The 16,930-nt window shown below is 40.2% G+C and overlaps 1 protein-coding gene across 1 annotated transcript in view; it reads right to left on the bottom strand.

Moving 5' to 3' along the window:
• Nucleotides 1-8,444: 8,444 nt before the first annotated feature.
• Nucleotides 8,445-16,930, bottom strand: part of LOC133930116 (uncharacterized) — a 33,614-nt gene continuing 25,128 nt past the window's right edge. Inside the window, exon 2 of the mRNA XM_062376814.1 lies at nt 8,445-8,783. Within this exon, the coding sequence (XP_062232798.1) occupies nt 8,445-8,783 (339 nt within the window). The remainder of the gene's footprint in view (nt 8,784-16,930) is intronic.

Here is a 16,930-nt window from a genome sequence, read left to right as displayed (position 1 = left end):
GACCCCCGAGCACTCGGTTCCCCGACGATTCAGAAAGCTCCCTGACAGTGGCCCCCGCAGGGGCCCACTGATGAGGTGTCAGCCAGTCAAAGGTCCAAGGCCGCATTTAAAGAGCACGCGTGGCCTGTCACCTCCAACTGCTCCCGCCACGCTCGGTGTCAGTTCCTGCCACATTCTGGCAGAAGGGCGTGGGGTCATTAAATGCACGGGTCCCATCCCGTGCCATCCGGCCCGTCTCGGGATAACGTCGTAAGGGCCGAGACGTTCCGTCTGCCGCGCTGCTGTTGCAGGAGAACAAGACAGGGCGGGCACGCCGGGCCGCTCGGTGGCTGCCCGGTGGGCCCTCTCCACGGCGCCCGTTGCCAGTGCATTTATGGTGATGGATGACCGGGCGTAGGACGCATTTTCCACCCCCGGTCACTTCGCACAGAGGCTTTGATGACGCCCTTTCCATTTATGGTACCTTGGAACTCGTGCCCTCCCGTTCGGGGCACGCTACTGTCGGCAGGTATTTAAAGCAGCTGGCAGCAACGGACAAAGACAGGCTAAGAAGACCAGAACAGGCAAAATCTTTGAAATCTCTGAGCAAGCTCGACAAGTGAAAAAAAAGGTTGGAAAATCACAGAGGAAGTAAGTAGCGAAGAGAAGAGAAGATCGAGAGCACCCAAAGCCAACAGATACACGCAGACTAAAGAACAAGGAGCCTCAGGCTCTAGGATAGACAAACATTCTTGTAACCAGCAACATCCTTGAGGGACATTCTCAGGGTATTTATAGTATCCATACAGGAGTAGGGTGTTACGCCTCCGTGCGGCCCGAACCTGTCTAAACACCAGTGCATTTACTTCGTTCCGCACTAGATCGTTCCACCCCATCGGCCATCGCATTTATATCCATTTATTTTCTCCGGCGAACATATTCAGGATCATCCTCCCGGCCGAATCTGTAAAAAGGGGTCCCTCAGGATCCCTGCGACGGGAGTTAACTCTCCGACAGTGATGTTCGTGTTAGCAAATATATTCGAGTGTTACATACGTAGTTCTGTTATCTATATATCTAGTTTGAACTATCGCTATATTATGTTTTTATTTATCAGTTTCTGTTCATGACTTATTTAGAAATTAAATTAATTTAAAAGTGCGTGTTTATCTAACAGTAGTTATCGGTTCACAAATTGTATAGTTTAAGAGCCACTTGACAATACATTTATACATACAATTTATGTACATGATCGACGCCGCCGTACGTGGTTGCATGGTGTGGTGGGATTCAGATGTTCGTGCGGATTCGATTTTAGTGGGGTTAATCCGTTAGGGAGTGCTTTGCATGCATGACGCGACGTCTACGTGGTATCTTGATAAGACGACGTGAAAGAGTTATCGTCTCGTCAGCACTGCATGATGTTTGACAAGATCTAGGTAGCTAGTTAATCTTCAGCGCCTATCTGCGGCAAAATGCTGTTGGTGAGGCAGAGTGGATTGGTATGAATGGCCATTGCCCGCTCTGGACTTTATGGTCTTTTTTTAAGTATAGCTGAAATTTATGGGTTTTTTTTAAAAGTAACTTTTGCTGAAATTTGTTTGAAGTTTTTTGCTTTTGGTTGTTGTCTTTTATAATTTTTTTTAAATTCTTAGTACATAAAAAATCAAAAAAGTTACTCTAATTTATTAGTTTTACATTTATTTCATTAAAAATCAGCTTTTTAGTTTTTTCAAAAACCAACTATAAAACTAGTATGTTTATTTTAACTTTTTGTTTAAAAAAAACAATAAACTGAAACAAACCGGACCTAGAGTATCCCAAAGGCGAAATGGATCTCGTCCCTATCTGATTCGATAGTTCATCCAATGCAAAGTTCCACTAACAACAGATGAAAATGGAGCTGATCTCACATGACAGCATAGCATCTACAGCTGAAATATGTATCCATCCAGACAAAAAATAAACGCCGATAGATATTCGCACACACGATTGTATTGCAACTGCAAGCAGTGGGTGACGGATCCAGGGTAAATTTAGTTCTCGTGAAGGCAGTGGCGTGAAATTCGGCAAACAAAAAGACATTCTCATGGAGGAACCATCTTTAGTCTATTTTTATTCTCAAATAGATATCGCTTTATAATGCGTGCAATCAAGTTTTAAAAGTTTTGACAGCCAAATATATATAAAATTTGAGTATATTTTTCAATGAAAAACAGTTTCACATATTTATATTTTTAAAATAAATTTTTAGTAACATATATTTAGAAAAAATGGCCAAATAATAATATATATTGGAGACTGTGTCAATGTGTAGAATGACGTACATAAAAAAAATTAAAATAATTTTTACTAACATATATTTAGTAACAAATAGTTCGTTGTTTGCTATCTACTCCAAGAAAGATAGAATTTTCCAAAACTACACTACAGTCGTTAAAACTATCACAAAATTATATTTTCTTCTCTTTTATTTTACAAAACTATACTTATTTTGAATCACTTTATTACAAAACTACACTTCTTTTGATTTAACTATAAAAAAACTATATTTTCCCCTTCATATTTCACAAAATCACACTTACTTTATATCAATTTATCACAAAACTACATTTCTGTTACTGTGAACAGATATAACAAGATAGGACCATGAGCCATACTTATCGGCTTCAGCCCTCACCATATGCTGAAATAGCCGATTACGTCATGTCACAATTACTTGCCAAGTTAGCAGATCCTACATGACATTTGAGCATATTCTCTTAGAAGCTATCGATTCGGCGCGAGTTGAATTCCTGGGCATAAAAAAATGGCGTTGGTGGGGGTTGGTGTGGCACCATTTAGCCACACAAAGTTCAAACAAATGTAATTTAATTGTTTCTTGGTGGCAGTTCACCAGCGCCAATTTTTCGCGCCCAGGAATCCAACTCGCGCAAGATCGGTAGGTTCCAAGAGAAGGAGCCCTAAGGTCACGTAGGATTTACTAATTTGGTAAGCAATTGTGACGTAGCGTAGTCGGCCACGTCAGCAAACAGTGAGGACCAAAGCCTGTAAGTATAATATGTGGATCCATCTTATTAGATCTGTTTACAGTAACAGAAGTGTAGTTTTATGATAAAGTGATGCAAAGAAAGTATGATTTTGTGAAATATAAAGGGAAAATTGTAGTTTTGTGATAGTTAAATCAAAAAAAGTGTAGTTTTGTGAGAAAGTGCTGCAAATTAAGTGTGATTTTGTGACATATGAGGGAAAAATTATAGCTTTGACGATCGTAACGTAGTTTTGCGAAATTTAATCATAGAACTATATGGAAGACATAGTTTTTTTCCTGATTGCTTGGCAATATAGAGGCTCATTTACAGGTCAAATTTTATGCAAATGGTAACAAAACGGTTAGGAATAATTGCGATGCATACTTTGGAGAGAAGTATAGAATAATTATAGAATAATTATGAGACTACAAGAGGTTAAATATATATTTTTGATGAGAGACTAGGGGAGTGTCCCAGAGGAGAGATTTTCGATTAGAAAAAAGAGTCTCAAAACACGGCACAAAGAGTGCCAACAGGAAAAAAGAGAGTGAATTATACAAAATATCAGGTTTTAGAACCATATTGTCATATTGCACCAGGTTTAAGCATTTGTTGCAACACCAGGTTTTAGCAACTGAATAGGATGGATAGCAGCCGTAGAAGCTTTCATAATTCACCCGTCCTTACTACCAAATTGATTGAATCTCTCACTTAGCCACTAAACTGATTGAAATCCAAATGGTTAATTTGAAACGGACTGAAGACTTGCATTTTGGTCATATTAAGATAAAGGTCACCTAATGATTGCTGCAGAACAAATAGTATAGTGTAAGTAAATTATGCATCTGTACAAAATTAGCAAGGACATGACAAAAGGGTAATTTTGATTAGACTATCGAGCATTGTGATTATTTGTACATAAGATTTGTTGAATCCCATCAAACTATAGCAATTTTTGTTGCAAATACATATATTATATTTTGACCCAACTAACATGTCATCTACTCAAAGCCAGGATATCAACAAGCTTGTGTGTCTACCGAGTGGGCCTAAGCTTGTTGAAGCTTTGTAAGAGGTAAAAGGTGGCGCAAAACGATAATTCTTGGGTTAAAACCTAGTGCATGGTGCAACTTAATCTTTTAAATGGTACCGGGATCATTATTTAATTAATGGTACCGATCCACAACTTAAGTAACTTTCAATTATTATATTTTCATTCTTGATCAATGAATTTAACAAATAAAGGCCATCAGGATTCCCAAGCATAGTAACATATCTTTTGTAGTTAGGGTTGACATGAACATTTCTTCTAGACATGATGTTGGTAGTATTAAGTCTGTCCATATTGAGCACCCGATGGAGCAAAGAATTTTATTCTTGGGATGCATTTTGATTTCCAGATCCACTGGAGAGGCTGTGGACATGCCACATTGTGAAAAGGTCATTTTGTAGAATCTCAGAGCAGAGTAAGTTGTGTTGCCCTATTTAAATACCCTTGTGTCATTCTCAGCCTCATCATGATGGATGTTAGCTAGCTCATTCTGGAGGGAGATAAATTCCTAATATGCTCATTCTCGGATGACCTTTCTTAATTTACACCTAACATGTCTCTCTTCTAAACTTTGGACAAGATCATATACTTATGAAGAAATTACTGATCCTAAGATTTATACTAGGAAAGTCTCGATACACAGCAGAAGGAAAAATGCAAGAGAATCATATGCGACATGGCTGCCAACACGCGAAAACCACTTATCAAACTGGCTCACGGATAAAGGGGACACCGTTTGGACAGTATGATGATGCCTCTTTTCGAGTTCTTTTTTTGGGCGGTGTGATTGGAGTTCGTCGATAGTTGAAGGTGTTAAATTGGACTTGACTTGCTTATGAATTCTCCTACGGTTTGGATTGGGAGAAGATTGCTAGCTCGCAAAAGTTCACCAATCGCCAGGCCATGACTGCTGGACTCAGTTCGACGTTTCAATCCATTTTGCATTTCCGCACTACTACAGAATTGGCCTTATATGTCGGCCCATCATTGTCAGTTCCTAATAGGCCGGCAGTAATGGAGCATCACTGCCGGTTCATAAGCCACGCGGGAAGAATCAGCCATCGTGGCTTAGGAACCGGCAGTGGTAACGGTCATCACTACCGTTCAATGGATTGAGTCAGTAGTGATGCCCTGCTCCCTCATCACTGCTGGCTTAATCCACCGACCAGCAGTGATAACATATATAACATCACTGCCAGTTGGTTAAATGAGCCGGCAGTGATGTCCCGGCTATATAAAAGCCGCCCTCTCCTTCCGCAAGCTCGAGCACAACAGAGAGGAGCTTTGTTCTTACTCGGTGACGGCCATTTTTGCTCACCAGGATCTTGATGACTTCAAAAGTTTGAGGAATCCTCTTCCAAGGTGTGTAACTTTCTCTCCAATCCATTTCTATTTGAATTTTATTTGCTAAATTGCTCTAGATTTTGAAATGATGGAGATGAACCTATAGCCATGATGTTTTGAGACAATGTAGATGCAATATACCTCATTTATGACATGAAAGCTTCAATTATGGTGGAAAGTGTCTTTATTATTGATTTACATTAGCTATATGTATGAGCATATTTATTTTTGGTTTTTAATGAATTAGAAAATTTAGCCATGATATTAAGGTATATAGCAAACTCCAACTATATTTTTTATATTTTAATTAATTAGCAAGCTCCAATATAGGTATGAGCATATTTATGGTTTATTTTTAATGAATTAGAAAAATTAGCCATGATATTTAGGTATGTAGAAAGATTCAATTATATTTTTTCTATTTTAATTAATTAGCATGTTCCCAATATGGAAACTTTATGTATGAGCGTATTTATTTTGATTTTTAATCAATTAGAAAATTTTGCCATAATATTTAGGTATGTAGGAAGATACAATTATATTTATGTATGAGCGTATTTATTTTTCATGTTTTCTTAATGAGTCATAAATAAAGTGTTGAATAATAAAGAAAATTTTTAGGGATGACACCAACAAATACTCATCGGAAGCGGACACGAAAGCATGCAAAAGGCAGCTCCTCCAACCCGGGCCAATTGCCAGTAGGAGATGACGAGGTAATTTATTTGTTGGTGATCACAAAATATTCTAGATGTTATCAATTTTGATTTACAATAATGATATAATTGTACATGGACAGTAGATGGATGTACGATGCGAGCCGTGTGAGCGCAGAGTACAAGAACGATGTGAACTGTTTCCTGGTACAAGCCGGAGTACACCGGTTCCGAAATCTAATCTTAGGGCTCCTATGTTCAAAAAGAAATCTGTCTTTTATGACTTAGCATATTGGCCAGATTTGGTGGTTCAACACGCAATTGATATCATGCACACTGAGAAAAACGTGTGTGATAGCTTGATTGGTATTTACTAAACATACCTGATAAAACAAAGGATACACTCCAAGCATGAAAGGACCTAAAATGTTTGAAACTCAGACATGATCTACATCCCGAAGAGATGAAAGAAGGCAACAAATATCTTGGTCTTGCGAGCTACAATCTGAGCATGGTGGAGAAAATTGCAATGTGCAAGTGCTTGCATGGAATCAAAATTTCATCTAGTTACTCTGCCAACATAAAAAGACTAGTAAACATGAAAGACTTGAAATTAACTAGCATGAAGTCTCATGATTATCATGTGCTGATGACCCATATGCTTCTATTTGCAAATAGAGGAATTCTACCGCCGAAGGTCCGAAACCTAATCATAAAACTGTGTTCATTCCTCAACGCGATATCACAGAAGGTCATCGATCCGACCAAGCTAGATAAGTTGCAAGAAGACGTGGTCAAGACTCTATCCCAGATTGAGGCGTTGTTCCCTCCATTGTTTTTAATATCATGGTTCATCTCATTGTTCACATTGTGAAAGAGATACGTTTTCTTGGCCCTGTGTTTCTGCATCAGATGTACCCTTTTGAGAGGTTCATGGAAGTTCTTAAGAAATATATTCGTATCTGAAATCGGTCGGAAGGCTGAATGGCTAAGGGCTGGGGAACAGAGGAGGTCATTGTTTCTGCATCGACTACATGAATCTCAAATCGATTGGTGTGCCTGTATCTCGCCACGAGGGGAGGCTACAGGGGAAAGGGACGATAGGTGCAAACGCCCCGTTTCAGTCATGCAAGCACATTTTGCAGTTCTACAACAATCAGTTGTAGTGGACCCGTATGTCGAAGAACACCAGAAGATGCTACGTACCAAAAACCCAGGGAAGTCCGATGTTTGGATCGCACGAGAGCACAGAGATCATTTTGGTGCTTGGTTACGCAGACAGGTGATGCATAAGCAGATAGAGTGTGCTCACATTCCAAGGATATGACATGAATGGCTATACATTTTATACGAGAGCTCAAGATAGTAAGAGCTCCAACCAAAATAGCGGTGTCCGTATAGATGCCTATGACTGCAATGGAATTAGGGAGACCTATTATGGATTCATAGAGGAGATCTAGGAGCTCGACTATGGAGTGTTAAAGGTTTCTCTTTTCCAGTACCAATGGGTCAAACTCCTAGGGGTGTGAAGATCGACAAGTACGGTATGACTACAGTGGACCAAAAACTCATTGGATACAGAGAAGAACCATTTGTACTTGCGAATGATGTTATGCAGATCTTCTATGTTAAGGACCCGGACCCGGACCTAGCTAACAAGGAGGAGCGCCACGTGATTCTTCAAGGAAAAAGAAGGATTGTCGGAGTGGAGAATGTTATTGACAAGGAAGACTACAATTAATTTGATGCGCTACCTCCTTTCGGAGAGGACGTCGACCTAAGTCCCATGGAAGACACCGACGAACCTCCCTATGTACATTGTGATCATAATGAAGGGTGAATCGTTAAGACAAAGTATCTAAATTGTATTAATTACTATGTATGAATTTGTTTTAGATGCAATTATACCTCACTTTTGTTATGGAAGGTTCAATTTGTAGTGTATGGTGGAAGATATATTTATTATTGACCATATTGATTTTTGATTTTAGGTATATACAAAAATTAATTTTGGTATATAGCAAGTTCAAATTTAAATAAAGCTAGGTCAACTTAATGTCAATAAATATTGATAGTACAAACTCAATTGAAATCACGTGAGTAGCGCAGCGGTTTGTTCAGTCTTACTTGGTGTAGGGGTTGGGTTCGAGTCTCTGCACGTGCGTACAAAGCTAAAACAAATTTTTTGCACCCCGTGGTACCAGTAATGAAAGGAGTTTCACTGCCGGTGGACATATTGGGCCGGCAGTGAAACTACTTTGACTGCTAGTGTACTTATTAAGCTGGCAATGAAAGTAGTTTCACTGCTGGTTGTCCTAGTGAGCCGGCAGTGAAGGTACCATTTCACTACTGGTGGTCATATTGAGCCGACAGTGAAAGTTCTCACTTATAAAATAGCTCGACGCCCTGCACCCTTTGACACTTTGAAATTTTTTTCCGTTTCCTGTGATGTCCGCCTAAACACCTCCCGACACCGAGGAGCCCACGTCGTCGGAGGTCCACGAATCCGTGCCCGCTGTCTGTGTCCTCCTCGACGCTATCATCCTCCTCCCCGCCGTCGTTGCTGTCCTCCTGCCCGGTGCCATTCCCGTCCTCCTCGACGTCATCATCCTCCTCCCTGCTGCCATCGCCGTCCTCCTCTCCGATGCCATTCTCGTCCTCCTCCCTGACGCCGACCTCGTCCTCAGTCCCCAACACCGCCTTCCTCGAAGTCGCCTGCCTCTACATCGCCACCCCGTCCCCGAGGTCGCGTTCCTTCACGTGGCTGTCCCCGTCGCTGTCATCCCTGAGCTCTAGTACATCATCGCGGTGATTACTCCACTACCCGCCGTCTCCCTCCACCTCCCAGACGGTGTTTGTGGTTGCTGTGAAGTGATAGGTACTGTGAGGTTAATGGTTGATTTGGTAATTGAGTTCTGGCTTCACCACTGGGTGGTTTAGTCAATTGAAATTGAGCCAAGTGAGCTCGGTTCTGGTGTTTAGAACTTTGGTGCTCAGGCAATTGATTGGTGGTGGTGCTGTGTTAGAGGTGCTTATTGACTGTATTGATTTTGCCTTTAGCCCAATTGCACTGTGAGTATTTTGGTTTTCTCCTCCCTTTCATTTCTGCTCTCTGGATGGCTTGGTGATATGCTCTGTGATGATCAAATGGAACATTGAGGTTGGGCTAGATGTCTAAGTGTAATAGGTGTTAAATCTGTTTGTTCTCTATTGTTGGATCGGCACAAATTGCCCTGATAGTAGTGGTGCATTCCATTATTCAATCCCTGTGCTTATTGTTAGTAATATGTATATTGCCAGTTAGGCTTGATTCCTGACTAGGAGCTGTTGTATTTGTTGATTCATTAATCTTGTTTTGATTGAATTCTGGAGGAGCAGGAAAACCTTTGGTACTGCTCTGATATTTTTCTACTCGGTTAGTGTTTGTTTCTTAAAGAGTAATCCTCTCCCTGTCAGCTTTTATGTCTAGCAGCATTATCCAGGAAGAAAGCTCAATTTCAGAGAATATTGTTTTTTCAGTTTTACATCTAGTTGTAATCTTAGCTTCTAGCCCAGCTTGTGATGTGTCAAATGGACAATTAGGGAGCAAAATATTGTAGTCCTGGGACCAATTGTTATATTTATCTGAGAGTAATTTTATTCAAATATTCATATGTTGTTCAGTTCATTATCGTGCTTGATGGAAGGTGATTTTGCTTCTGTACTTATGGCACTTACGTGTATGTTCATGTTCATTGTATATGAACTACTTTGTTTCTTGATTTTTATATTCGGATGGTCCTCAAGCATATTTTGCAGTCGTAAATAATGAAATGAGATAATTATTTACCATACATATGACTGCAAAGCTCGATTGGGATGGTTATTACACATGCACCTTGCACGTCTTTGCACTATCCCAGTCGAGCTTGCGGTCGTATATAATTATCTCTATAATCTGATGTGGATCAATCAAATAATAAACACTTTGTTGGATGGTGGTTGTATATGATGGTGGTGACTGATTTTTGTTTTTGTTTGTTGCTTTTCTTCTTACACCCTAATGTATAGATACTGATGCTATAGTTATTTTTGTACTGATCAATGCACCCTAACGTATAGATATTGATGCTATGCTTATTTTTGATATCATGCTCTCTACGGAGAAGCAATCATTTCTTTCGAAATACAATAAAATAGTGACAATAATGATATGGTTCGAGGCCATATTTCTTTATTACTTCTAGAACTTTAGTACTGATTTTCTTTTAGTAAAAAAAAATTTTTAGGCCAACCTCAAATAGGACGTCCAGCTCATCTTAAGAGAAGCTACTATCTGAACTAGTAGGACTGGCACATAAATGCAGACTTGAGAAGAATGTTTTCTCTCTGAACATGTAATCAATATTGAAATCCTAATAAGGTCATTTGCTAGAGCCACTAAGCCTAATAGTTTTTTGCAAGAATGTTCTTTTGTGTTAGGGTGGTTTGTAGTATATAATTTTTTAATATTCTTTGAAATTTTGGACTGCTAGGACATGGTATGTTATTCATCGTGCTATGACCTAGTTGTACAATATGCCACCGGTGTGTCAAAGACATGTAGGATCAGGTCCCACTTGTTATCCTCACAATGGATGGCATATCGTAGAACCATCACTTATTCAGTTGTAAATTATAGATTTTTCCATTTATTAAGGAATGATATGAATTACTATGTATGATGCGAAGTTAGTATCATCGAACTACTCTTGGACACAATGGCCTTCCAACGATGATGCGAAGGAGGAGCAAGAAGTGGTGTCTCGTAAACGTGCCCAAGGGGAGGAGGATGAGAGGCTAGCCCGTAAACTGTGCACTGTGGATGAGCAAGAAACAGTATCCCGTAAACGCACCCAGGAAGAGGAGAACGAGAGGGTGGCCCGTCAGTGTGCTGTGAAGGAAACCGAAGGCTCAAAACCTAGAGGCGTTTAGGCTTTAGACTTCAATGCCTTTGACACGTCGGTAAGCCTGGAGCATAGGCGACGTTGTGGTTGATCAAGCGTTGCCAGGTGCTCCGCTCCACCACCATCGGCCCCCTGACATCCCCGGACGTACTCACGCCATCAATTGTCAGTGCAGGGACGAGGTCCTCGTCATGAGAGAGGTAGAGGGATACTGAACTGTTTCAATTTAACTCACTTTTCAGGGGGTGACTTGTAATATTGTGTGTTTATCGATGCCTGACTTGTAATATATGTTCATTACTATGTATTAACAAAAGTGTTTTTATTATTGGTTTACAGTAAATATATGTATCATTGTATGCATGTATTGAGAGAGAGATGAAGAGATTGAAGGGAGAGAGAGAGAGTACAGAGAGGACAGAGAGGAGGACTGTGGAGGGGGGAGAGGGAAAACATTACCGGCTTAAACCTTTGGTCGGCAGTGATTCCAACAAATCACTGCCGGCCGAAGGATATATCCGGTAGTGATGCCAGAGAATAACTGTCGGCTGAATCTTTTAGCCAGCAGTGATAACCCCTTCACTGTCAGTCCACCGAACGAATAGTGATAGTCCTCGACTATCACTGTCTGTTGCCCACTGCCAGCTCCAAAACCGACAGTGAAGGAGGTTTTGAAGCCGACAGTGAAGCGGTTTTCTGTAGTAGCGCCGTACTTATGCCCATAACTATGTCTGCATGTATATTACAGATTTACAGTGTGCTCGCTGCACACATTTAATTTGGAGTGTACATCTACGTTGATGCTTATTTCTTTTTTGGGAAATTGATGTCTCTAATTTTTAATTTCTTGAATACACAAATAGACCCGATCACGTGCAGGTGCCCGCTGGATAGCATTTTTGAAAAACAAAATAAAAGAGACGTGCATACGCTCTTTCGGGAAAAAAAAATCATTTCGCAGTGACTTGGTTTGCCTGCTCTTCCAAACATATAATGAAAGTAAAGTTTTCATGTGAATACCAACGTACCCGAGAATTCATTCTTCGATCAACACAGGGTAGTTTCATTCATGCAATGCAGACGCATGCATGCATGCACCGATAGATTAGCGATGTATCTGTTTTCAGTCCGAAGCATTTATTTCGATGTGTTCAACTCTGCAGAGAGCAAGGCTGAACAATATTGCCAGAACATCCAGTACAGCTGTAGCAACAAACACCCAATGCATGCACGTACATACAACACCCTCGCAGGCAACCCAACACTGCCATGCATGCATGAGTGCGTCGCTACTCTCCCTTCCTCAATACGGAGCAGGCGACGGGGGCGGCCGTCTACCGTGGTGCGGAGGGTCTATCGGGTCCGACGGACCGGGCGCAGTTCTTCTTCTGCTGTCTCTATTTGGAGTAGGCACAGGCGACGGCGTCGGCCCAGGGTGATGTATCGGGTTCGGCCCGCCGGGTACCAGTCTTTTTCCGTCGTCTCCACTGAGGGCCTGTTCATAAGCGGCGTCAACAACCTTACCTATCTGCGACACAGTAGCCGCTTTGGGCGTTGAAGCGAGGAGAGCGCAAACCAAGATTGATGCCATGGCCACCATCGCCATGCTTGGCGCCATCCACAACACAATCTTGTACTAAAATGAACTACAAGTCTGAAGCTAACGGTTCTTCAAATATTTATCGCACAGGTGGTGGTGTTGGCAGTCGCTCGCCCATATATATATACACCGAGTCAAGACGAGGAAGCAAGAAGAATCAGTTTTAAAGTGGGTCAATTCCTCGCTCCTGTTTTCAAGGCAATATTGATGAACTGCCTAAGAAAAAGTTTATCTTTCTGTTGTCAAGGCAATATTGATGAACTGCCTAGGGGAAAAAATTATCTTTCTGTTTTTAAGGAAATATTGATGAACTGCCTAAGAAAAAGTTTATCTTTGAGGCATGGGTCAATTCCTCGCTCCTGTTTTCATGTTATAACGGGTGCTCCGCTAAACAAGACCTAAGCATGGGATGCACTGAGCTCAGGCTGGATCAATGAAAAGCCGATTTATTTTGGGCTTGGCTGCTTCGGCCCAGTCCTAAAATCGCACTAGGTAACAAATATCATGCCAGCCCCGAGGCAGGAAGAAATAACGTGCTTCGCTGTGCCGTTCATACTATAGTGCAAATAGAGGTGCATAGGGAAAAATTACATGCAGATGTAATTGAATAGTAGCACATTATACATATTTGTCATCTAAAATTATTGTTTCGTAAGAAACATGTAGCAAAGTAAGGATTAATAGAAATTCTAATTTGAAAAAATGAGATCGTAAGGATTTTTTGGCCAGTGATTAAAGTTTTCGGAAGGAGATGTTGAATTTCTCTTATCCCACTTGTACGTGAAAATAAATGGGCAAGATATTGTGTTATTTTTTAGAATTTAATAAATAGGTTTTTGAATTTTTAAATATCCGGAAACAGCTACAATAGTGATACATAGGGTCTGTTTGGCAGAGTTCTCAGAGCAGCTTCCCGGCTGGAATCAGGGGAAGCTCTACCAAACAGCAGCTTTCAACTTTTAGCTCCCTGAGTGGAATCTGTAGGAGTGATTATCTGAAATGAACTAGAAGTTAGGGAGCTGAAAAAAACAGCTTCTCCTGATTCACTTTCCGTAGAGAATCACTTTCTCCATATATTTTATTTTAAAGAATCACTTTCAGCCACAGAATCACTTCCTCCAGAGAATCACTCCCCACAGAAAATTTGAATCAGGGAGAGCTCTATCAAATAGACCCATAGTGTGGCACACAATATGCACAGTGATGCTACAGTTTTACACAGTATTGCTACCATGACCGAACCCACACCCAGATACAGGTGCTACATTGAGTTAGAGGGGCTCGTCAATCTAGACCTTTAGTGCCTGTTTAACAGAGCTCTCAGAGCAGTTTTCTGGCAGGAATAAGGGGAGCTCTGTGAAACAGCAGTTTTCAGCTTTTAGCTCCCTGAGTGGAATCCGTATGTGTGATTCTCTGAAATAAACTAGAAGCTAGGGAGCTGAGAAAAGCATGTTCCCCTGATTCACTTCTCGCACAGAATCACTTCCTCCATATAATTTATTGTAGAGAATCACTTTCAGCCATAAAATCACTTCCCCCAAATAATTACTCTCCGTCGACAATTTGAATAAGGGAGAGTTCTACCAAACAGACCCTTAGTATATAAGATACTAGTCTAATTGGCGCACTTACACCGCGCTCATTTTTATTTTGTTGCAGAGAGCATGACAAAAGAAGACTAAAAAATTAAGTTTACAAATTTTGAACATTTCAATTTTTATTATAAATTTATCAATGTTTAAAACATTCAATTAATTATAGAGAAAACAGTAGTACTTTTATGCATGCACATAGTTTTAACATGCAGATGAAAGTAATACTAACTAAAAAATTTGTTTCAATTTTTTTTTGAGTTTTAGATATATATTCTTTGCATTTTAGATTTTTTAGCCGATTTATCAATATAACTAATATTCATCTCGACATTTTCCTGAATTTTTCAAAAAACATTACATGTGTATGTATGTATATATATACATATATACCCAGTACTAGATCCTACTGCTACAGTAACCTACGGTACTAGAGGACCTGATGGGTCGTCGAATTTTGGTTTGATAGTATATGTTATTGATTTTGGTGAGGCCTGATTTTTTTGAATGTCACCTTGCTGCCTAAACCCATCCGCAGCAGCCAGCGGGCCTAACTGGGCCTGAAAGGCCGTCGAATCTTGGTGGGATAGTATATGGTGAGGCCTGATCTTTTCGGAATGTCACCTTGCTGCTGAAACCCATCCGCAGCAGCCAGCGGGCCTAACTGGGCGAGCACAACTTGGGCTGAGCCTGGGCCGACTCGGGCTTTTTTGAGAAGTTAACACTTTCCTCCCCTTAGCTCTTAGGATGTTTAGAGGCAAGAGCGTTAGTTTAGATCCCAACCGTTGATTGATAGATTTAGGAAATGGTGGAAACAATTGAAACCGGCTGGCTTCTCCAAAGTTAACACGTCATGGTCATATATACAAAGAACGCGTGAAGGAGGCAATCGATTGACTTTCTACTCCTATTATGTAACCCGGCCTCACTACGATATCGATTCTTCCTGTATGTGGCATCTTAGTCGTGTCAGGCAATTGATTTTCCCAAATATGCATCGTTATCATACATTCTAAACAATAGTATACATCCTTGTGAGGTATGCTATACTATATATTGCCACTTACATGGTTGTACAGGCATTTGGAGTTTTGTAACTTCACACTAAACGACCATAATACACGCACCCACATAAAATAATCGGTACTTTATGCTCTTGTGTATGAGCAGGATGCAGTTATCACGTAAAGATTATATAAATTAGTACCTTCCCATACTTTAGTCGTGCTCACGCTAACAGTTAGTATACATTCCTGATTTATTATTTAGAAAATTAGTCGATTAGCCTACGCAATTGCGTGGCTAGACCTAGTTAGACGACCATTTTATCATATAATTCTAACTGATATGGTTAAAAGTGTTACTAAAATTATCATACAATTCAAATGTATGTATCAACGATACAATCATATAAGCTCTAATTAATATAGCACCACCAATCACATATAAGTTGTTTTTTTAAATTTATTTTCCTTTGATTTATCTGAATAAAGAACCGTTAAGCTTATCTATTTTTATAATGCTTTATTAAGAAAAAAAAATCATTTTACCACCCTCAAATATCACTGTTTATCCAAATAACTCCCAAAATTTTGTTTGGTCTGCTTGACACCTCAATTATTGAAACCGGATCACTTAGCCCATCGAGCGGTTTTGGCTAGGTTGTTTTACCACTTTGGATGCCACGCCATCTGATTTTGCTAACGTGAATGGTGCTAGAGGGTGGTTTTGTCAGACAAGCTTCACCGATGGATTAGTGGTGCACATGTGCATGACAGGATCGTGGGCGGCTGGCGCTGTCGACTCCAACCGTCCCTCACCAGGTCGCTAGCTCGGCTCGCCCTCACGAGGTACAGCGGGGGCCGAGCATTATGTTGATAGCCAAAAATGATATGATTTGGGTTTGTTTAGTGTCGAATAGTGAATTTATGGTCGTCGGACTATACGATGAGTTAATTTAATTATTGTTAAAAAATATACTCTCTATAAATTAGTCTGCTGAGACAAGTAGTGAACGTCGAACTGTTAGATGGGTTAAATCAATTATTGCCGGAAAAACATACTCTATGTAAATTAGTCCGATGAGACATGAGGTGAATGTCAAACTATTCGATCAATATAGTTTAAGTTTGTGTCGAAAACATATTCTTTGGACAAATTAGTCCAGTGGTACATCCGGTGGACATTGAACTATCTGATGTGAACAAAGGATATTTCATACAGAAAAAATATGTTCTCTTGAAAAATAGTTTGGTGAGGTATTTGATGGACTTGCGGATTATTCGGTGTGTGCAAATAGGATTTTTGTTGAAAATTTGCTCTCTCGAAGAAATAGCCCAGTGTGTTATCCACGGTATCGTCGGACCATCCAGTGATGCTAAATCAATTTCTTATAGAAAGTTTGCTCTCTACAAATATTAGTCCGAAGATAAAATCTAATAAGTGCAATTCGAACGTCCGACCATCCGACGTGTATAAAAAAAGTATTGAGAGTTGAACTCACCGGATGTTCTGACGCTTTGTAAATTGCCTTCACCGGACCATTTGATGTTCAGTCTGAGTCCGACTCGTGTTGGATTCGTAGATTTATTCGGATTTTTTTTCTCATTTTTAGCCGAACAAAGTGTGTTTAGGGATAAAATAGAGTCATATTTTGATTCCCTAGGATCGAAGATCATGCCTTCTTTATAAATAGTTGAGAATAGCGGTCGATTGCAAACAATAACTCAGCCAATCACAACAATTACATCT

The sequence above is a fragment of the Phragmites australis genome, chromosome 10, assembly GCF_958298935.1.
Source record: "Phragmites australis chromosome 10, lpPhrAust1.1, whole genome shotgun sequence".
In the NCBI taxonomy this organism is placed as follows: Eukaryota; Viridiplantae; Streptophyta; class Magnoliopsida; order Poales; family Poaceae; genus Phragmites; species Phragmites australis.
The sequence above is the reverse complement of the archived record's forward strand: the minus strand, read 5'-3'. Positions and strand labels throughout refer to the sequence as shown.